The sequence below is a fragment of the Schistocerca gregaria genome, chromosome 1 (genome assembly GCF_023897955.1).
Source record: "Schistocerca gregaria isolate iqSchGreg1 chromosome 1, iqSchGreg1.2, whole genome shotgun sequence".
NCBI lineage: Eukaryota > Metazoa > Arthropoda > Insecta > Orthoptera > Acrididae > Schistocerca > Schistocerca gregaria.
In genome coordinates this window covers 182,234,465-182,257,606 of record NC_064920.1, presented here as the reverse complement: position 1 = coordinate 182,257,606, position 23,142 = coordinate 182,234,465, and the positions used below count along the sequence as shown (strand labels likewise).

The following is a 23,142-nucleotide window of genomic DNA, read 5'->3' as shown; positions in this document are numbered from 1 at the left end:
AAGCACAAGGAAAATTAGAGTTATAATAACTGTATCAGAAGATGTGAAATCGTAAAAAATGTCCCTGCAGCATAAATTCTGTCCTTTCCTCTGATACTTCTGTTTTTTATTTCTTCATTTGTTGATCTCACAATTTCACTGTCGCTTTTTTGCTTCTTTCAACGTTTTCATCCAATCAGTATGTGGTTTCCTTTAATTTTCAATAGTCTGATTAATGTGTAATTCCTATTGCTTTTTTCTTCCACTTTATGAACTTGTTGTTCCTGTAGCATACCATCGACTTCACACACAAGAACTAAAAACATTGACGATTGACCAGTGCTGTGCTGTCAGTCGGTCACTTCGTCATAATCTAGCAATATCATTGGATGTCACTGTTTTTACCACTCTGCAATCCTGACCATTAATACCATCTTCATCAAACCAGAGCCATTACTTCTCCTTCAGGTAGTTCTTTTATTAATCTATGTGAAGCTGATTAAACCCAGCGAATAATCTTCCAGTAAGTGCCAGTCTTCAGAAATAAGTGACTTCATATTCAAGTCCCCCACTTATCAGTAATAGGCTGATATTCAAGCTACAGAGGTGGCCCCCAGACTTGGTTAACTACCTCTTATTCTGTTTGTATTCATTGGTTTTAACAGCCAAGGAATTATATGCTATAAGAGATGTGGCTATTAAATAATGGGACTATTGTGGTAAAACATTTTATTTCAAAAACATACATATGCAGTTATTGTTATCCTCAATATACACCCCACCTTTATCCTTACACCACTTCATGTGAATTTTCTGTTACTGGAAAAAGTGCTGGAATCTTCCCTTGCGAGTGTCTTGATGATACCTGTCATTTTTTCTTTCACTGCTTCAGTGGGCTGAAATCTTATTCCTTTTTATACAGATTTGACTTTGGGGGACAGATAAGTCATGTGGCATTAGATCAGGCAAATAAGGTAGATGGTCTGACATTGGGATGCTGTACTTCACCAGGAACCTCTTAACAGAAAGTGCAGTATGAGCTTGTGTGTTGTCTTAATGCAGAAACGATGCCCTGTCCTTCCACAATTCAGGTTGTTCTTATTTTCTCACGGAGCAACAACCTCATAGTTTGACGTTCAGAAACCCAGTGGACATACAGTTACATGAACACTAAAGTCTTGGGGGAAAAACCCCAATCATTCACCACCTCTTAGAATCTTGATTTGCTCATTTGAATTTCTCTCTCTCTCAGTGAAGTTTCTGGATACATTTTCAGGAAGTTTTTGTGCAATGTGAGAATTTTCGGCACCAGTTTTGCACACATTTTTCTTATTTTAAATTGGTTATGTAAAATTTACCTTATGCATTCTGTATCCGTTCTTACGGTTTCATCAATCAACCGGCGGCCTTCTTCGAAATGCTTGAACTACTCAGAAACTTACAAATGTGATAAACCGTCTTTAGCATACAGTTACTTTAGTAAAAGAAATGTTTCAGTAACCCTTTTTCAAAGTTTCGTGTGAAACTTCAAGATAATTCACTGCTCTATTGTTACATTTATCATTTTTCTGGGAAAACCAAGTAAGAGCTCTCACACAAATGGAGACCACAGCCACACTGATTTGTCTACAGATACCAGTGAGCTGCATTCGACTGAGAAAGCTATTGGTTGTAAATCTTTGGTACATGCGTACATACTCTAAGGCAGCCTCAGTCCTGTTATTTTATAGCCACACCTCATACTTTAGAGTTATATGCAGCCATTAAGCCATGTGATAACACTTATCATTGATTTTATTTGCATAGTCAGGATTATATCTTCAGAAACATATACATATACCAAACTTACAGTTTTCCCTTTGTAGTTGTCTTCAATCAAACATAGTGATAACTTTAGAACTGTTTTCATTTTTTTTTTTTCATCCTTTTCAAGTGCCATCTGTTCACATCTTCCACGAGTTATTACTTATCTTCTCTTATAGTTTTGACCCGAAAATATGTTGCCTCTAACACATTTTCTTATGTGGTTATAAGGATAAGTGAAAGCAGGAGCGAAAGCATATAGTTTCACAAGTTGAATTGAAACATTAATGTGTATAATGATTCACGTTTTGTAATCATAACTGGAGTAGAAAGTTACGAAAAGAGAGAGAGAGAGAGAGAGAGAGAGAGAGAGAGAGAGAGAGAGAGAGAGAGAGACTTGGATATGATGGTAGGGCAAATGGTAAAATAATCAGCTAGAAAAAAAGAGGTACCAGTAGTGCACAAAAAGAAATGAATTGGTCATAGGTAAACTTGGTTATGTATGTTGAAAACACAAAGTACAAGATGAAAAAGACATAAAAGACCTACTGTTCACCAGTAATACAGAATCTGCATGTGATGTTCTCATTACATGCAAATACTGCATTACTGTTGACCAGTAGGAAGTAAATACGGTTGCAAAAAATTTTAGGGACGTCATGCATAAAGGAAAGAGGGATGGGAGCTGCCATTTTTTTTATTGTGATAAACAGAAATAAGCAGGGTTTATTTGAATAAAGCTCTAAACGTACATTTAACTATATAAGATCAATTAAAACAGTTTGCCAGACTGGCCCTGAAATCTGTATGCTTGCTTTTGTGTGTAGTGCACTACCAATTACTGTAATAGTTATGTAGTTATATGCTCAATAGGTCATCTGAATGATTTTTTAAAATCACAATGATGTGGAATGAGCCAGTTTGCAGGATATGTATGCGTGCTTAGTGTTAAAATTAGTGAACATATTTTTTAGTCCTACATGTGCAACTACACTTAACCCCCAACCTCCCTCCCCCCTCCCAGCTCTCGGCTACCACTTTTTTTTATTTACGATATTTGTTCAGGAAATAGGAGTTGTCCAGGAGAAACGATTCTAGTTTAGATTTAAAACATGCTTTGCCACTCCTGTCAAACACTTTGTTATTGGGCAAATGATAAAACATTTTGTTGCTGCATATTGATCTCCTTTCTGAGCCAATGCCAACTTTAAAAATGAGTAACAAAGGTCAATTTTTCCTCTATTATTGTAGGAATGAACATCACTATTCTTCCCAGATTGTGATGGTTGTTTACGACAAATTTTGCAAGTGAATATATGTATGTGATGGTTCAGTTGAAATGCATAACTCCTTATTGAGGTACCTACATGGTTATCATGGCTGAACACCACATAATATTCTTTCTGTTCACTTTTTCTTTCAACAATTTGTTTGTAAGTGAAGAGGTACCCCAGAAAGTTATTCGGTATGACATTGTTGAAAGGAAATATGTCAGCAGGATGGTTCATTTGTTTCCTTGACCAGCAATTATATGAACAGCAAGCATAGCTAAACTTTGTTGCTTCAGAATCTGAGTAATGTGCCTCTTCCGGTTAAAATTTTCATCAGTATATAGACTCAAAAATTTGGAACATTCCATTTATCGACCCCTGTTTACGTGCTACAAAAGTTGTTGGTATGATTATTTGTTGGACAGAATTGAATACAGTGTGTTTTCACAAAACTTAGGGAGATTCCATCTTCAGAGGACCACTTTATAATTCTTTGAAAAATAAAATTAATAATTCCTTCTGTGGCTTTCTCTCTAATCGGATTTATTATAACACTGATTCTGCTGCGAAAAAAGTATCAATTCTACTTTTTGAATGTAAAGTTGGTCATTCACATAGTCAACGAATATGACTGGACCCAAAATGGAGCCCTGTGGAACTCCTTGTGTCATTTCTCCATAAGAATGTGATCACAGTTCATAGAACAATTCAAACTTCCACTTGCTCCTGGCTTCTCCGTTTCTTTGAAACTGTTGCAGATTCTGCAAAAATGCTGTTTATCTAGAGTCTTCAGGAAGTGTGGCTTATCTACAGGTTTTCACTGAAGAGTAGTTCACAATATCATCTTTAGCATAGGTGAACAATTGACTAAGAGAATGCATAGTCAAGCATGTAGCAACCAAATGTTTGTTCTTCAGAATAAAAGACATTGTAAATTAAGAAATAAAATAAACACAGGCAGGTAGCTTCCAGGAATGGCGGCAATAAGGCTATGCTCTTATCTAAGATATTGTATGTTGCAGTTGTAAGTAGTGTTAAGAACTTGTTAATTCAGAGGTTCATTTTGAAAATGTATATTCACTGTGAAATACCGATGTCTGTAACTTTAGAGATACTGGAATATTGTTGGGTCATTGGATGCACTTCACTCTCATGAGATTGCAGATGTATTCAGATTTGCTTTAATACTTGACTGTGACTAACCGAAGATTGTAAAGAGCTGGAAGAAGCTAGTCTGACAATACACCATTTCATAGAGCATTGTCTGATCTCTTAAGCGACCATCATCACCAAAATTACAAATACTGAGATTTACTCATTTTCAGTGATGCTTCTCGCCTTTGTACCTGGACTTAACTGTACCAGTCACCTAGCCGGACCTGCATGGCATGCCCTGAAACCTGGGCCTGCTAGTGTTCAGTTGTACAACAAATTCATCTCTTCTTGAATTAATACTGGATGGTCAGTTCTCACCTAAATACATGCAGTGTTACAACTGGAAATGCTAAACCGTACACTCAGCTAGGCACTGATTATCTCTGGCATATAGCTTCCCCACCTGGTGTATGCCCTTCCTACTTTTATTCGCATCCCTCTAAAAGTGCTATTAGACTCTACCTATGGAATATCATTTTCTGTCATAATGTCCTTCCTACTCTCAAATCTTGATCCATGGGTCATATCCTTGTGGCAGACACAGGTGCAAGCCATCTTCCATTGATCTGCCCACTAGCTTCTATTACAGCCCTGTCACTTTTGTTTTCTGCCTCATCAGAAGCAGACCACCTGTCAAAGAACCCACACCTTATACAAACTTTCCTACATTACCAATGCACTTTGTGTTTGATCCAGTTTGCTCTTTTGTTTACTGAAGCAACTTGTCATTGGTCGCTTCCAGACCTCTCTCTGAGCTGAGGTGGATCTGTGGATTTGACCCTGTTTTGTTTTGCATCAGGCACCAGTAACACTAGCCACTAGATCATAGTGGTGGTCACTAGTACGTGTTCAGATAAACCAGCATTATCATTTTCACATGAACACAGTATTTTTCTCTCAACTGCTGCATGAAATAGCATTTCTGTGAAATTAGATTGGGTATTATAGAATTATGCTGTGGTCGTAAAAGTGACACAATGTAGAATCTAAAATGACAGAATATGTGGTGCACAATAAAACTGATGATGGTGAAGAGGAATTCAGGGAATTAAAAAATGAAATATATTCTGAGCACATTGTTTCTATTATGATCCCATAATGTTGTGAGTTAATGCACAGTGTTTATAGTAGTGAGCTATTTTGTGTTGTTTGTAAGTAACTGTCCATTTTCAAATGGATTAAAAATCCACCCCATTTTTTAAACTAAATGTCAAACAATAATTTTGAAAAATATTTTTTTTATTGCCTTTTAAGAAGAAGTTGTAATCCTTACCTTCTCCTAGCTATGATGCAGATGCTAACCACGCACCATGTCTTAGACGTGGACACAAAGCCCACTGGGCTGCTGTGTGTGGGGCAGTAAGACTGGACTCATCTGTTGTTTATGTAGTTGCTCGACAGGGAAAGAGTCGTCGACTGGCTTTGTGGTCATATGAAGAACTCCGCCTCAGCAACGAGAACCTCATTGAGCTTGATCCGGTTTGTTGAATTTTTAGTCTTGTGCATCATGCTACATCCATTTAAATAACAGATTAATTGCATGGTACAATATAACTGTTGCTTCAGATTGTGTAAAAAAGTTGAAATTGTGAAATGATATTATCCATAGAAATTTAGTTTTCATGTGCTGTTCTTGTATAGAGAATATAAGAGAATGAATATGAGGGTTATATTATAAGTTATTAAAAAAAGAAAAAATACAGTGAAGTCAGGAATATACTGCAACCATCTATATATAGTGCTCCTGCAGGTACCATGAATTTAAGACTGGACTAATTACAGTGTGCATAGTTGCATTTAAGCACTCATTCTTTCCATTTCCATATACATCTACTTCCACAACATGTACATATATACTCTGCAAACCACTGTTACTTGCATGATAAAGGGTACATCCCATTTTATCAGTTATTAGTTCCATTCACACATTAATCTAATCTTGTCTTCGCATTCCCTGTGGAAGTGATATGTAAATTGATTTTCATGGGATAGTTTGTGTCTATCGTTAAAAATCTCCCAGCTCATTTTTTTTTTAACATGTTTGTAACATTATCCCTTGTGTGAAATAAACCTGTGACCATTCGTCCTAGTATTCTATGTAGCTGTTCGATATCTCCTATTAGTCCTGTTTGGTCCCACACAACTGAGCAACATTAAATATGAGTCAAACAAGTGGAATGGGGAGAAATTGTACTTTGTGGTACAGTGGACAGTTCCCTGTGATATACATTTCCATCGTCTCTAGATTGGAGGTGTAGATAAAGTATGTTTTTGGTGCAAATTATTTCTCAGCCTATTTGCCTTCAAAATTTACACACTTTTGCATGCATTTAAAAATACTCTGTGAGTTTATCTACTCTGATGATGGTAAATAACAACATTGTTTTGAAAAGATTCAGCAGCTTTCTAGTATGGTTAATCCCACTATCCACAATTTTTTTTAAAATAAGGGAACAAAAGAAAACAATTATTTACTGATGTGTCATTTTTCTCTGTCAAGTAACCATTTTAATTGTTCTTGGGTATTCAGTCAAGTGTAGTCATTAATGTCATACAAATTTTCAACAAGAAGTCTTGCTGCCATCTTCAGTGAACTGCCGAGGAATGGGGAGAGTGGGGCCATTTGTACACCCTTTTTTAAGAGGAATAAGCAGTGGGCCAACTGATGGCACCTGAAAAGTTGTGTAGTATGAATGACTGTACCCGATTAGAGCCAAGAAGAATTTAAATTGCCAAGAAAGTCTTCAGTTAAATGTTTAGTTGTTTGACATGCTATGTGACAGCATTGTGTAGAAAGATACAACATCTTAGGTTATTTTTACTGAGTTTGTTGATGACCTTTGGCAAACAAATTTGCAAGTCTTAAAGATGCTGTAGTATACCAGTACCCCTACGGTGAGTCACGCGCTGATCTTCTTCAATCATCTTGCACCCAACACTCATATTTTTTGTAACAGCCACAGATTTTGGTAGAGTTACCAAGTGTGGTGGCATAGCAGTTAGCACACTCACGTTTGTGATGATGCTGGCTCCATTCCGTGTCTGACCATCCAGATTTAGGTTTTCCGTGATCTCCCTAAATGACTCCAGCTAAATGCTGGATGATTCAAAGGGCACAGCTAATTAACTTCCCCATCCTTGAAACAGTCCGAAGTTGTGCTCCATTTGTAATGACCACGATGGCGATGGGGTGTTAAACTCTAATCTTCTTTCCTTGTTTCATGAAATTAATTGTTGACAGAAGCACAGCTGTGACAAAATCCTGTATACCAATGGCAAACAGTCATTTCTATAGGTAGCTGATTATCAAAAGTTGAACGAATGAATTTGTGGCATTGTAGTTATGAAAATTGTAAAAACAAATCCAGAAGCAACTTTCCTGTGAAATTTCCACATTAAAAACTCACTATAAACAAATTACCCAGTGTTTTTAAGCTATCATCATTGAAACAATAACAAATGACAAATTTTAAAATGATAGTTGTGCCACATCTCAGTAGGACTATCTTGTGGGTATTTCTAAAAACTTAAGTGACCCTTATATTAATCTGAACAGTAACTTTTCTCAGTGGGGATGAAGTCAGTTCTTTTTCTCTATGTATTAAAGTATGATTCTTTTACTTTCAGGCCATTGCAGTTCCACATTAACTAAACATACTAATTCATGGTAATTTTGTGAGTGCACACTCTATCATTAGTTGAAATGGATGAAATGAGGATAGGAAAATGTCATTACAGCCATCACGGCTTGAGAAAATGGACTGTGATACATCCCAGGCAATACATTGTTGACAACTTCTTAGTTTATTTTGTGTCAAGGCTGCTGTGCAGAGACAGTCACATTTGATCTTGCTCATGAAATTTTGGTGGACCTGAAGTAAAAAATCGTGGAAATAAGTGTTGCTAAAATACATTCAGGAAAATTTTTGGAGTATTGCGAGAAGACGCAGTAGTCTGTGATACACAGACACAGAAGTTAATTTGTTTCATAATTGCTCAGCTGTGATGGAGCTTTATAAAGCTCAAGAGCAGCAGAAGTAGACACCCTTTTCGTAGCAAAGCAATGTGAATTAATTAATAAGGACAAATCTTCCATTCCAAACTGTATACCAATTAGGTTACTTTCATAGTGTGCTGATGTAACAATGTGTACAGCTGCTTGCTCAGCGAAAGATTTATATGTAACAACTAGGAAGTTTTAAAAGTCATATCAGCATACAAGAAAGGAAACTGAAGTAATCTGCTGAAATACAATATCATTGACATTGATTTGTATTAGGACTTTAGAACATATACTTTGTTCAAACATTATGAATTAACTTGAAGAAAACAATCTGTCAGCACGTAGTCAATACCATGCCCTAGTATGGCAACACAGTGCTCATTTAAGGAAACTAGACATGCATCTGAATGGAACAGTGAGAATTATTACAGGTACACTAAAATCCACAAGCCATCAGTAAAGTTTCACCATCTGAATTGATACCAAGAAGCAAACAATTGAGAAAGCTGCATAACTCTTACTACTCCCAAGACGTTCCAGTTCATACAGTCTTAAATGTTCCCCCTCCTGACTGCTTGATATCACGCACTCCACTGTGGCATAATGGGAGAAACAACCTGTGGCATAATGGAAGAAACAACAAGTAGTTTTACTTTAAAGAAATGTGGTGCAAGAGGTGGAATGCTTCAACAATTAAACAATAAAGAGTTAAAGATCCATCAGCCAGAGTACCAGGATTTGATCTGAAGAGGAGTGGACAAGACAGAATAGCTGGTTGAACCAGATTCAGTGCTATGCTGCACAAGTGGGGCTCCGAAACTTTGCAGCCTGCAGTTGCAGGGCCCAATAACAAACCAGTGAGCATATTGTCAAAGAATGCCCTCTGAAAATGTATCCAGTACAATTCCATGGCTTTATTAGTGCTGCTCCCTCTACTATCATTTGGCTTCATTCACTACATGTTGAACTTTGATTAAATGCATCTGTTTTGATTAACACGATTACAATTAAAAACAATTTAAATTGGAACAATGACATGGAAAATGTCGTGTGGAAATCAAACCCAAGACTGTGTTCTATTGGCAGAACTTATAGGAGCTGCAACAATGTGCTTGTCGGTCTTCTTCTGGAGTATAGGATCCTTACCATAGAGGATTGACAGAGAGCATGGAAAAAGTTTAAAGAAGGGCAGCTCATTTTGTATTATTGTGAAATAGGGGAAAGTGTGGCACAAATACAATGCATTTGTTGGGGTGGCAACCATTTTCCATTGCAGCAAGATCTTTTCACAAAAATTCAAATACTGATTTAAATTGATGAACAGTTGCATTGGAGATAGTTTCTTTATTAAGAGAGATCTCTTGTATCTGCATGATGAATGGAATAGTTAATGCAGTAAAGCAAAATGGTGTTGTAAAACTTTATTTTGACCAGCTTTATGACAGTGATGTGTAGGATGGGAAAGACGTGAGATTTAATTGCATTTGACCATGGCTAAATCAGCAATACTGGACTGTCCATGGGCAGTTGTGTCAAATATCTGCCACAAGTACTTTCTTTCTGCTGGAACTACTACCAACAGGTCAGGTGCCTTGGTGAAAAGCATGTGAATAATATTGATTGCTACTACATAGCTCTTATAGTGACTACAGTTGATTGAGTCAGACAGCCTGACAAATTATTTGCTAATTAAGTGTTATACTAGAAGAATAACAAAAATGTGGTAGCAACTAGACTACGCAGAAACATCAGATTGCTTTGGAACATGGAAGCCACTGACTGATAACATGAGCACATGCATTCATCATATATCATATGCTACAGCTTGTAGAGTTAAGCACGAGTACAGGAATCCTGCCGTAGAGAGAAAGAGAGAGAGAGAGAGAGAGAGAGAGAGAGAGAACATTGCCTAGATGGACATATCATGTTATCAGTTGAAATGTATGAATGACACAGTACGAGGAGATGGATTTCTCTTGCAAGCAGAGGAGAGCACAGATTAGTAGTTGTCTTCACTCGATATTTTTTTATATCAGATGAGAGAGTACCAAGGATATTACCTGCACTCTAATTTCTATGTGTTTCAGCTCAACAGTTCTCGACAGTAGAAATTATCTCTTACAGATAGCACCCCTGCACCAGAAACTGACGACATTTGCAGCAAAGTAATACTTTGTCAGTAGAGGATGTAGTATAACAATATTACATTATGCTAATTAAAAAGGCAGTTCCATCTTCAGTAACATTGACAGGCAAATGTGTGCGAGTTCCGTATGTCATTTTAACTTTTGTTACCATCAGTATATGAGCAATATGCACCTTGCTCATCCACACTGTGTGCAATATTTTGCAAATTGGGATGAGACTTCATCACTTTGCTCCTTGCATTCTCCTCTCAATGTGGTAAAGAAGCTGCGGGGAAAGTAGATCTGCTATCATCAGTCAGTAGTGAAAAATATAGGAATCAACTGGCAGACCAAACACACTATTTGTTTGTCTGTGACACACTGCCCTAGATAAATGGATTTAACAAGATAATGCAAAACTCAATCCTATCTTACGTGTCTGCAAACACTCAGACATGAGGATACTTGTTTGGCTCTTAGCTTCGTCTGACCTCAGTCCTGTTCAGGATACCAAGATGGCTGTATAGTGACTGATGGGTGTAAAAGCCTGATCCTTGTTTACTATTTTATGGAGTGCCTACATCAGAAATTTGCATATTCACTGAAGTGAAAGATGTATTACAAACAAGTAAGGAGATTACTTACTACTGTAACTGACACTTTATTCACGAGTGCATTCAGCATGTGATATTCCACTGGACACTTCTCACTTACCATTTTGAGCAACTGAAATTAGTTCTCAGTAAGGCAAATTAGATGCTTGTGGTCACCTGGTAATGATAAAAAATTAAGACAGTATTGGTAGACAGTTGGTTTTCATTGTGCTACATGGTTTTCTATGCAGGTGTTAACCGTTAGGTATTTCCTTTCACCTTTAAATGCTCTGTGATATTTGCTGGACCATAGTACCGTTAGACACCTGGCATCCAGATCATTGCAGACTGTCTGTGCATATTTTTGTGGTTTTTCTATCTCAGATGTCTTTTAGATACCCCAAATTTAAAATACCTTTTCAGGTTTGTTTGGGAATGATATGTCAAGATAGTACTTTATCTGTAACTGTTTCTGCTGTTGCAGTGAATTTTGTAAAATATGGTAAATGGTCATTGTTTTCATTTATGCACAACTATATGTTCTAAAAACAAAGATGATGTAACTTACCAAATGTAACCTGTGGCATGTTGATACACGCAAACAAACACAAACGTACACACAAAATTGAAGCTTTTGCAACCAGCGATTGCTTCATCAGGAAAGAGGGAAGGAGAGGGAAAGACGAAAGGATGTGGGTTTTAAGGGAGAGGGTAAGGAGTCATTCCAATCCTGGGAGCGGAAAGACTTACCTTAGGGGGGAAAAAAGGACAGGTATACACTCGCGCGCACACGCACATATCCATCCGCACATACACAGACACAAGCAGACATTTGTAAAAGCAAAGAGTTTGGACAGCATACCCATTTGTCATGTCTGCCACTGCCAACATCTCTCTTCACTGCAGCTTGATAGTCTTTTGGGTGTGCAATATTTCTCAGAATTCTCTGGGCAGGAGAGTACATGCAGGTGCTAAAAAGGCTGTTTCTGACAACTGTCCTCTCACCTGGCAAATTGCATGTCATCCATTTAACATTGATGCCTCACGTCCTGTGGAGTTGCGAAGCTGTCACCTCCACCTCTGCATCTGATAATCCCCTTTTTTTCCAGGCTGACAATGTTTGTTTGAGTTGGCTACATCTCCCACACTCATCATAGCAGGAAGACATCTGCGAAGAGTGTTAAGAATGTTTATTCTCGTGCCATACAATAGTGACAGGGTGAAATGCGCCAGGGGCCCCTCGGCCCTGGGCCCGTGCCTACAAAAGGTGCAACCAGCGCCTTTCTTAGGTGGCTATTGTATGGGAGCGCTGTGTCACCTGGTCAGTACATCACGAGATTGTCTGCTTCAATATACACATTGTAGAATTAGATGAAGAAAACATTGATATTTCCATGAAGTTTGAACTTAACAATCTCTGGCCATATGAGAGATTCAGAAATGTTGTAAACTGGACAGTCTTACAAAGGAATACATTCAATATTTAATTCATGAAGAACATTCTGACATTAAAACTTGGAGGTTATGATGACTTAGCTGCACTTAGATGCAGTTTTCTCAACAAATATTTCACTGCTTAATAGGACTGTATGCTGCAGTGAAGTTCCTGGCACATTCAAAATTTATATCCAATGTAAACCTATTAAGTTACACTATGGCTCTCTTATGAAGTTTGCAGGTAGTTTCATTTCAGTATGCACCCTGTCACAGAGTGTAGGTAGTTTCATTTCAATGGTAGTTTCATTTCAGTGTGCACCCTGTAACAGAGTGTGAACTTTGGTATTGTTTTTATGTCTCTCTTTTCTTCTGAATATATGGAATATGGTTTATGTAGAGAATTGTTTAGTTCTTGGCCTTGAATATGCCTGCTAGAACTGCAGAGCTAGATGGAATACAGTGTTTGTGAGAATGAAGGCAAATTTAGGAGGAGTTGTGTTCAAATAGGTAATGTAAATCATATTATGCAAATTATGGGATTAATTTTCCTCCAAGCCATAGGTGGTTTGTTTTGCTATTTGTCTTTAATTAATGTGCTTTATTTCTTGTGAACTAATTGTTGGTAAGACATTTAGCTACATTGTTTTTAAGAATCTCCTTCCTAATCGGTTTAGTGTACAATGAGGAGTTGTACCAGATCACACAATCTGAAATATATGAGAATTGATGTATGGAGCAATGTTTTCACATACTTCAGTTCTCTCTGTTGCTCCAAGTTCTTCATCAGATTCATCCAGCAGACAAAATGCTCTTAAACACAATGGACAACTTTTTCTTGCTTCAAAAAGAGGCTAAGACTATGTGATTTGCTGGGTTTCAGGACATATTGTAAGCCAGGGAAGTGAGCAAAATGATATATCAACCAAGGAGACTTCCAGGGAAACACTGTTGCACAATTTGCCATTCCCTTGCAGGATAATATATCAGTGTTAGAGAGCCATGTGTGTGTCGGAGGAAGAGTGGAGGTGAGGAACAAGATGATGAGGTTAGTAAAACCAACACAGTCTTACCACAGCATACTCTTGATTGTCAGATGTACCATGATTTGTCTTTATATGCGGTACTGCTCTTCAAAACATGGCATTATACTCTGATATGTTTCTCACCAATTCATTGTACTTACAATGTAAACATTCCAAGGTAAATTATTTTAAACAAGTGCTTAGTTGTTTTGGATAAGAGAGCAATTCTAAAACTGAATTGGGGTTTACAGAATGTGATGAGATGAGATCAGATAAGTGTTAATCTTATTTAAAAGTTTTATGCCTGTCGTAACAGCCCCATAACTGCTGGAGTAAATTCTTTAATTTATTAACAAGTGGCAGGCCCACCCCTTTCTGCCTGGTAAGCCTGCAACTAAATTTATCTTCCACGTGATTTTTAATTATTTTTCTTAGTGTACTGTAGCTTGCATTTTATTAGACTTAATGTGTGTGAGCACATGTTTCCGCTTGCATTTTGCAGAATAATGTAGAAGGAAAGGAACTGGAATGCTTCGCTAGAGTCATTAACCAAAATGAAGTTAGTGCAGTCTGATGTAGTCAGGAAGGAGACAGCAGTCTTAATGTAATTTATTAACATAAAAAAATTATGTAAAAAACTGTTTATACCTAGACCACCGATTTCAGTGTATAGTTATAGAATGAAAATTAGTTTCGGTTGTTTTCTACAGCCATTCAAAATGTTTACCAACAACACTGACAGTGTTTGATCAGAAACTTCGTAATGAGCAAGCCAGGTTGTGAATGATAATCTTGCAAGATCATGGTAATAGGGAATGAAAATTGCTCATTGCATTACTAAAACTTGCATCATGCCCATGATTTGTAATTGTACAGTTGTAATTGTAGTGAGAACAATATATGCAATGGTACAAAAATTGTCTGCGGCATACAAAGGAGTGATCCAGCATGGGTCATGAAATAGTCACCTTTATAAAATTTGAAATGGCACTAGTTCATTCTGCCTAGCAAAAAATGTGTAGGCCAGGCAGGCTGCAGTCCTGGCAGTGTTCTCCATGCCTCACAGCTGCTCTCCACCGACAGTTCCTATAGTCATAAAGGAATGTAAGATCTGAAGATGATCTTATAGAAGATAGATCAAAACCGGTCATTTAAAAATAAAAATAGACAACTTAAATACGATTGTGATGGTGTGTATCGAAATAAGTTTCAATATTAATAGATTGCTGTTTTTCCTAGAACAATGTTCCAAAAGAAGTAATTTAATCAAAAGATAGTTGTAGAAAACAACCAGAACTACACAGAAAACAACCAGAACTACTCATTGTGCTGTAGTTGCATATTGAGAATTGCAGTTTAGGCATAATTTTTTTTACACAAACATTTTAGTTCATATTATTTTATTAAGTTTGGTTCTTTCATAAATTTGCAGTTTACTTTGTTTTGCTATAAAGTGGCCTGTACACATAAAAGCATTTAAAATGAGAAAGATTTTGCTGGTTTGATAAATTTACTAATACATAAATCTCACTGCAACCAAAATAATACAAACTGTTTACAAAGTTTATTTAAAAAGAAGAAACACTTTCAGATAGAAACAGAAGGCAGAGTAGAGATAAAAAGGGATATAAAACTAACAGGAAACAAAGTAAATCTTTTCCATGTTCCATAAAAGGAATTGGATTCATGATAGTTGAAAAAAGCATGCTTCCTACTTTGTTCAACCACAGAACAGACTGCCTCCCTCAAAGATTTAAGTGCTGCAGAGTTTCTGAAGTAAAGGAAGGAATATACTCTGAATTATGTTTACAAATTGTGATTTTTTGCCATAAGATCTGTACCATTGAGTCTAAATGGTTGGACAATTTGGCTGCGATGTGATTTACTGTCATTACTCAAGGTAATTTTACTATACAAATTCAGCATTTGCCTACTACATCTACATGTTCAGGATGTCCCAGGAGGAATGGTCAGTATTCAGGAATATGACAGGAACAATCATTTGAAATTAAAAAAAAAACTTCATATGGACATATGCCCCACTCCGAATGGTTTCCAAAGTAGAACACGCCACCCATATATCAGGCTTGCAACTACATAGAACAACCTGGTGTAAACGGAACAGAATCTGACGTGGAAGAACTAAGTCCTCCCTGTATAAATAGGTACTCTGCATTATGTGTGTGTGAAGGTTCAGAGCAGACCATTATTGGCCACATTGTTGAGGAGTGTCCCAAGAGATGTTTCAGTGGAGTCTGAGAGGATATGTTTGATGCTTCTCCAGCAACATTGGAATGGATAACCTCTCTTGAACATCACTCTGTAAGGTCAATTAAAACTAGAGCTTTTGCATATCTCTTTTGTAGTGTGGTGTGAAAATATTGGCATGAATTGTGTGTATACGCATACAATCAATAATAAATTCAATGCAATCTTGGGAGAATATGGTGAGCTGCTTGTCATAGTGCCTCTATACATTCTCTAATGGTGGCAGCAGCATCCATGATGTGACCAAGCAATTAATCTCACATAGTCAGCATTTGTTTGTACACCAACCTCTTAAACAAAAATGTAATCATGTAAAATCTTGCAATCTTGGTGGCCTGTTATTTGTACTACCACAATGTACAAATTCTCATAAAAAAATGTAATTCTGTCTCATCACTACTTTAAGAATTGACAAAATTCAAGTTGTGTGGCATTGTTGCCAATGACATGGACATGCTGATTGTGAAATGGGTACTAGTTTTCTGCATGTAACATTTGTCATATGCATGCTCACGAGACATTGATACATGCAGAAAGATGCCATTTGCTGATAGCAGGACTATGGTGCACCATTTCAATAACGTGTTGCTGTTCCTGTCCAGGTTGTTGAACTACACATTCAGAAGACAAGTAGGAACTTGAAAGAATACCTGTTTCATGCATTGTGCTGAGAAGTCTGGTAAACAACCTGTAATAAGGGATTCAATGTGGCTGAAAGCTCCAACGGTATTCTTCGACAGCAGCAGGAGTCCTATCATTGTAGAAGCCCCAATGCACACAGAATCTGCATGTTCTTCATTTGTGTAGCTGTGTGGCCAGCACTTGTACAAACACATTGAACTGATGCTTATCTCTGATACTCTTTCCACCCCCCACTCTACTTCACCTGCAACACCCGTTGGAAACTGCATCTTCATTGGGTTAGTTTAATGGAAGAAAGGTGTCGTCATTGAGTGACAGTTGGAGGATATAAGATGACTTTTGCAGAATTCATTGTGCTGACTGGCAGCTCTCTCTTAACTTAAGTTAATGCAGATGAGTATGGAAAACATCCCATAATGTTTGAATAAAGCATTAGTTGTGTGCTGCTTGGCACAGTCACGTTAATTAAATGTCTAGGCATAATGCTGCAAAGAAAGATGAGATGGAATGTGCATCTAAGGATGGAAGTAGGGAAGGCATATTGTCAACTTACGTTTATTAGAAGAGGAGAATGTGTGTAGAACACTAGAGCGACCTATTCTTCGGTACTGCTAGAATTTTGAGGATTCCCGGCATGTCAGACTAAAGGAAGGCATAGAAGCAATTCAGAAGTGGGCTGTTAGATTTGTTACCAGTTGGTTCGATCAACACGCGAATATTACGGATATGCTTCGTGAACTCGGATGAGAATCCCTAGAGGGAAGACGGTGATCTTTGTGTGGAGCACTACTGCAAAAATTTAAAGAACTGGCATTTGAAACAGACTGCAGAATGAGTGTAATGCTGCCAGAGTACATTTCCTTGAGGTGTAAAGTCATTTTTCCCCTCACTCTACCATATTTACCCGAATCTAAACTGCACCTGAAGGAGGAAAAATAAATGCCCGAGTATAAGCCGCATAAAAAAAGACTCGAAAGTCAGGATATGCTTCGTGAACTCGGATGAGAATCCCTAGAGGGAAGACGGTGATCTTTGTGTGGAGCACTACTGCAAAAATTTAAAGAACTGGCATTTGAAACAGACTGCAGAATGAGTGTAATGCTTCCAGAGTACATTTCCTTGAGGTGTAAAGTCATTTTTCCCCTCACTCTACCATATTTACCCGAATCTAAGCTGCACCTGAAGGAGGAAAAATAAATGCCCGAGTATAAGCCGCATAAAAAAAAGACTCGAAAGTCAGGGGGGAGAAAGTTATGGGCCACGCTTCAAAACCAAAACAAAGTTGGTTCATTCTAACACAAGATACAAATTAGATAGAATGGATCAAGATAGAACTACAATAGTTGTGTTTGAATCGTAAGTTTAGCAGGTGAACTTATTTTGTAGATTAATTTACGCTTTCAGACATTTACAACCACTTAACTTGTCTGCATAGTATTTCCAGTCGTAGAAGATTTAAAAATCAGTACTAGAAGTTTAAAAATCAGTACTAGAAGTCAGTTGTCATGCTGCATTCGTGACTATATCGCTAACATAACAATAATACAAATGTAAACATTAAATGATATGTATTTTCTTTTGTGTTTGTTGTTTTCTCACTCGAGTTTGTTAGGTGGACAGGATTTAAATGAGGTAAAAAATTACATGGCGTAACATTTACATTCTTATAGTGCAAAGTGTGTGCGATTCAACATTCATAGGCGACATCTCTTGTCATGGGGACGTAGTGTCATCCATATTGACATTTGAAGAAGAGCAATACTGAATTTCTGTTTTTTTTGTTGAAAGCTCTATTAAAATTCAATGATTGAATTTAGAATAAAGTAGTCTCGTCTTCTACTTTCTTATTTATTTTTACTAATGTAGAAGTTTTGGTGCCAGTATTTAGCCTCGCTCCTGCAAAGTGTGCATATTTAGCGCTCTTGTATTCAACAGCAAAAGTTTGTTATGGCAGCACCTAGTACCATTTTTCACAACTTTCATTTGCTGTGCACTCAATTCCGAGCTGTAACAGGTTTTTTGGCTCATGAAAAACAGAAAAAAGTGTGACCAGAAAAGTAAATTCCTTATAATAGAACAAGGTACCCACCACCATTCACAATACCCTGGCTTGTGGAGTATGTTTGCATGTGTAGATGCAGATTGATACACCCTCTTCATGTTTTGTTTTGAAAATTAGTTCATAAAGTACTGAGAATGAATAATTTCACACAGAAATTACATTTTTAAGGCATATCTAAGTCAATTCACTACAGGTGCTCAGCCTTTGTCAAGGAAAATCTTTGCACAGTACTTATGCAGATTTGTTGAGTATTGTAGGATTTTATTTTTTGTTGTGAAAGGGAGCACTAATTAATGTGACCAGTTCAACTCTGTTGGTGATTTGAGTAATGCGTAACCAACTCTTGGCATGCCCCCAAAGGAAAAAAATTCTAAAATGTTAAATCAGGTAAACACACAGCCTCGCCAACAAGTCTTGCTAGTCTCATCCACTATTCTCCAAAAACAGTAAACTGTGTTTATGAATCAACACTGAAATATCCTGATTCTCCATCACAGTGGAACCAGAAGCTACTGCACTCAGCTGATGGTCAAACAGTACCGTGAGTGTGGGACACAAACTGGTGGTAAGATGCTTCAGGTAATCGCACTGTCAAAAATGTAGCCAACCCCCACAAGAAAAGCCTTCAATAGACAGCAATCACGTATAGATTCTTGAAGTTCATGCATGACTCACTAAAGTATGTTTAAGAAATACTGTCCAATATATCATGTCAGGTAATAGCAGCTTACATTATTTGATAAGTACATGTGTAGTAGTACCAAAAAATGTTGTCAGAAGGTGAAATGTTTGCTACTGGTGGGTGGAACTCGAAAAAAGAAATTTACAGTGATAGAGATGCAACAGCAACATATTCAAGTTGAGTCTTGTGCTAAAATGGCAAGCCAAAAATTTACTGCTAGTGAAATGCGTCATCTTTAATTTCAGTACTGAATTACACAAGCATCCATAGGTGTGGTCAGGCAGCACAGTTTGGGTAATATATAGCAAAGAAATTGTGAGGCCACTTGGTTAACCATGTGCTTTAGCATGCCGCTTCCAGGCTTTACAGAGGCACACAGATGCTGGATCGAATTCGCCTAGCGGATTAATGATGAGGACTGTGCTGGCCACCCCTGGCTACACAAATTGCACCCCAGGGTGGAAGGTATATGGCCACTCCCTACTACAGACAATACCAAATTCAGAATAACATGCAGAACCCCTGAAGATATGGGATAAGGCAACAAAAAAGAAGGTAGCAAGTAAATTGTAGACATTTTGTCTGAAGATAAGAGCAAACAACTAAACATGTGGTACATAACTTCCCATTACAGTATACCCAGAAAAGTCTTTTAAGTTGGAGGATAACAACAGCTAGTTGCAGTACTCACTGCTACTCAGCCATTATTCATTTTAAAAATGTGCATTTAGCTAATGTGTGATTGATGGTATAGCAGATAATGAAATTTATCAAATTGCAGAGTCTTTACAGTTTTTGTGAAAGCAGTGGAACCTACAGAGATATATGCAAATTATTTTTCACTAAAGATTGAGTATGGCAATCACTTTACCCTACTATTAGGATATAAGACAACTGACACCTCAAAAATTTTGTATTTTTAAATGCCGTAATGCTGCAAATGTAATGACCAAAGCCAATTTGATAAAGCTTTTCAGCTTGAAATAAAGCTGGAGTAGTTAAAAAATGACCAACAACAATGCCTTTACTGTAACCTGATGGTTCTGTGTTTTGGGCTGACCATTTTAAATGTTCTTCAAATTGGTTTGCAAACAGCATTTGCGATGTCATATGAGCTTACACTTGGATATCTGCCTGTTACAGATAAGAGCAGCTGATGGCCGTGGATATGTATTGCCTCATGGTGGTGTCGCAGCAGGATTACGTGGACGTGCCATTCTCTTACATGGCCTCAATTAGTTTACTAGATTTTTGTGCACACCAGTGCCATAATCCATCCTTTTGTGCTGGGCATTGCTGCTTACTGATGGTTGTCACGGTTGATGTTACTGATACAAATAGTAGTTCTTTTAAATTATTAGTGTTCACTGAAGTTTTTCATTCACAGTTGTGTGTTGCTTAGAGTTAACTTCCTGCTTATAAGGAGAGAGATAAAGATAGGGGCAAAATGATTTCTTTAAAGAACCATACTTTTATTATTGAAGGTATTATTTGAATTTATTTCTGTTCTTATCATGGATCAGGATTTTTTTACCTCACAGGTGTTAATTTGTGGCATTTAGACAGTGGATTTATTATGTAATATTTTGGTACTGATGTCAATAATTTGGTTGCCTTGTTTCTTCGGTGGCTGCATTATTTTCGGTATATTGAAATAAGTACAGTTACACTAAGTGTAGTAGGCATTGCAGGTACATTGATTATTGCGATAGGTAATGGCATACCTTCACATGCAGCTTAATGTCATTTAATTTTTTTAGTTGCTGTATGTGCCAACTTTGTGAACACTTAAATGTAAACCAGCTTACATTGTTAAACTGAACTAGTCTGATGCTACAAGTTAATGACGACAAACAACTAAAATATTCTTTTTTATTTTGTGGTATGTAATTTTCTCATCTGTCTTAAATGTAAAAAAGTTTCTGGGTCGATTAGAAGACAATACTGCAATTTGCAGATTTTTAAGTCGTGTATTGTAATATTTCAACGTGTTGTGCAGTATGAAACTGAATAGTGTGTAATGGCATTTTTGGACTCATTGATAGACGTATAATACTCACCGAATAGCAATTAAAAGCAGCATTTCTAGCTGTGACACTATAGTGTTGCAAAAATTTCTCTTTTGGCCATTCTTGTTTTGGTTTCTGGGATCACATGCATGTGATGACTTGAGTGATATTTTGTTTGCATCCCCATTAACATTTGCAATGCTGAAATCAAGAGTTTTTGTCATTGTGAAAGGGAACTTGCAAATATATGAAAAGGAATTACGTCAAAGTTTGTATTCCTGTTGAAATACATTTTTCTCATAATGTGATTTGAAATTGTGCACCACTGAGTATCATAACCATACAGTTCTTCAGCCTGCATTTAACTTCTCTTTACTTTTTTTTATTGCCTCATTACATTTGTAAGTCAGTTCAAAGGTTTGAGGAAGGCAACGCCTTATCACCTCCAATAGGACATTGCTTCATAAAGTACTGTGGTGTTCAGACCAACCTTCAGGTTGATGACAGTTTTACTTTTTACTTACACCTGGAGCATGTCTCATTTTTCAGTTGCTCTCAGTGGTGTGGAACCATTATAGAAAAATACTCTGGTGTCAATTAAGCTCATATTCTTCCTTGTGAAATGAACATGCCACCAGCTTGAAACTGACAGTGTTAACATGCTTCTTCTTCTTCTTCTTCATTTAAAGCTAGTTTCAAATTTAAGGTAGAGTTGAATAAAATGCATTTGATTCTCATTTATGTTATTTACAGAAAATATATAAAACTTTACTGAGTTTTATTGTATTGCAGCTTTGCTTTCCATTTGTAAATTAGCATACTCTAGTCATAATATTGTACACTAAAAGTACCAGTTTGTGCCACGTTCCAAAAATGGAGTATCGGCAGTCTGATCATGTAAAATCCTTTTTCGCTATCTTTTGGATTTTTGGATTCATCATTCATAAGGAGGAGTGGGTTGTATTTGACAAAAGATTTTTACTGAAGAATTGAAATCCAGGATCATTGTCCAGATATATTGCTATACTTAGCTTGTAAGTGAACATTCAGGCCTTGCTGCACCCAAGAAATTCTGTTGCTGTGTGTCCTGGTGCAAGGTAGTAAATCCTGTTTGTTTTCTGCTTCTTCTTGAGGATCTCTTTCACCACATATGTTTAAAGGCTAGTGTGATTTACATTTCATTCTGACCCTGCTCCCCTCCTTGATATGTTAATTATTGTTTCCAAGTACTTTGAGTACAAATATACAGTTAGAGGGATGAGGTAGTACCGAGCTCTTCATTGGCTGTATCCTTTACTTTACCAGGAAGTGATCTGAAGATGTTGCTGATGAATCTGGCCTACGCACATAGAGAAATCAATTTTAATTTTAGAAGAATTGGCTTTTACAGAATATATGCACTGTATCTTCCTGATGTTACCTGTTGTGACAACTGGACGAGTAATTGTTTTCGCTGTGCGTAATTTCAGGGTGTTAGTTTTGAATTTGTGATGTGTGTGTAACCTGTATTGTTACTGTTCTTCCATGATACGTGTATTTTATAACATATCTGCCTTTCATAATTAACAGTCTGTGATACAAAAGTTTTATGAACATTGTATACATGCATTAGAAGGTATTCAAGTGGACAGTATTTGCTTTCTTTCCAAAATAACAAAGTACTGTACTGTATTGGATTGTTTATATTTGAGTTTTTGTAGAATACAATGGAAGAAAATTTGACGCACTGTAGTTAATACTTGATACTGAATGTATATTATCCTTCAAAAATGTATATAAGGAATAAATATTTTATTTTTTTGTCGGTGTCTACTACTTTGACTTCTTATTAGAGCTGAAAGACTCTTTTTGGACATTGAGTTTATGATAATAAGGTAAGAGCAGTGGTAAGCAGTGGGTAATGTTATAACTTGAAATGGCCATCACTGAATAACAAAAACTAGAAATATGTAAGACAGATGTACAGGGCGTTTCAAAGTGAATGAACTGATTGTAGCCATTTATATCTATTGATACATGCTGCACAACAAGGATAAATTCCAGAATACGGAATCTTAGTTTTTCCTGTGTTATTATGATCAGTTTGTAAA

General features: G+C 37.0%; 1 protein-coding gene across 2 annotated transcripts in view; it reads left to right on the top strand.

Annotated features, from left to right (window-relative positions):
• The window catches only part of LOC126336257 (UPF0692 protein C19orf54 homolog), a 31,176-nt gene extending 8,312 nt beyond the window's left edge, over nt 1-22,864 (top strand). Inside the window, exons 3-4 of one of the 2 annotated variants that reach the window (XM_049999755.1) lie at nt 5,492-5,687; nt 20,187-22,864. In XM_049999755.1, the coding sequence (XP_049855712.1) occupies nt 5,492-5,687; nt 20,187-20,282 (292 nt within the window). In that variant the 3' untranslated portion in view covers nt 20,283-22,864. Of the gene's footprint in view, nt 1-5,491; nt 5,688-13,247; nt 13,413-20,186 lie in introns of those variants that run through there. The other variant, XM_049999764.1, reaches the window with a different exon arrangement.
• Nucleotides 22,865-23,142: the final 278 nt, after the last annotated feature.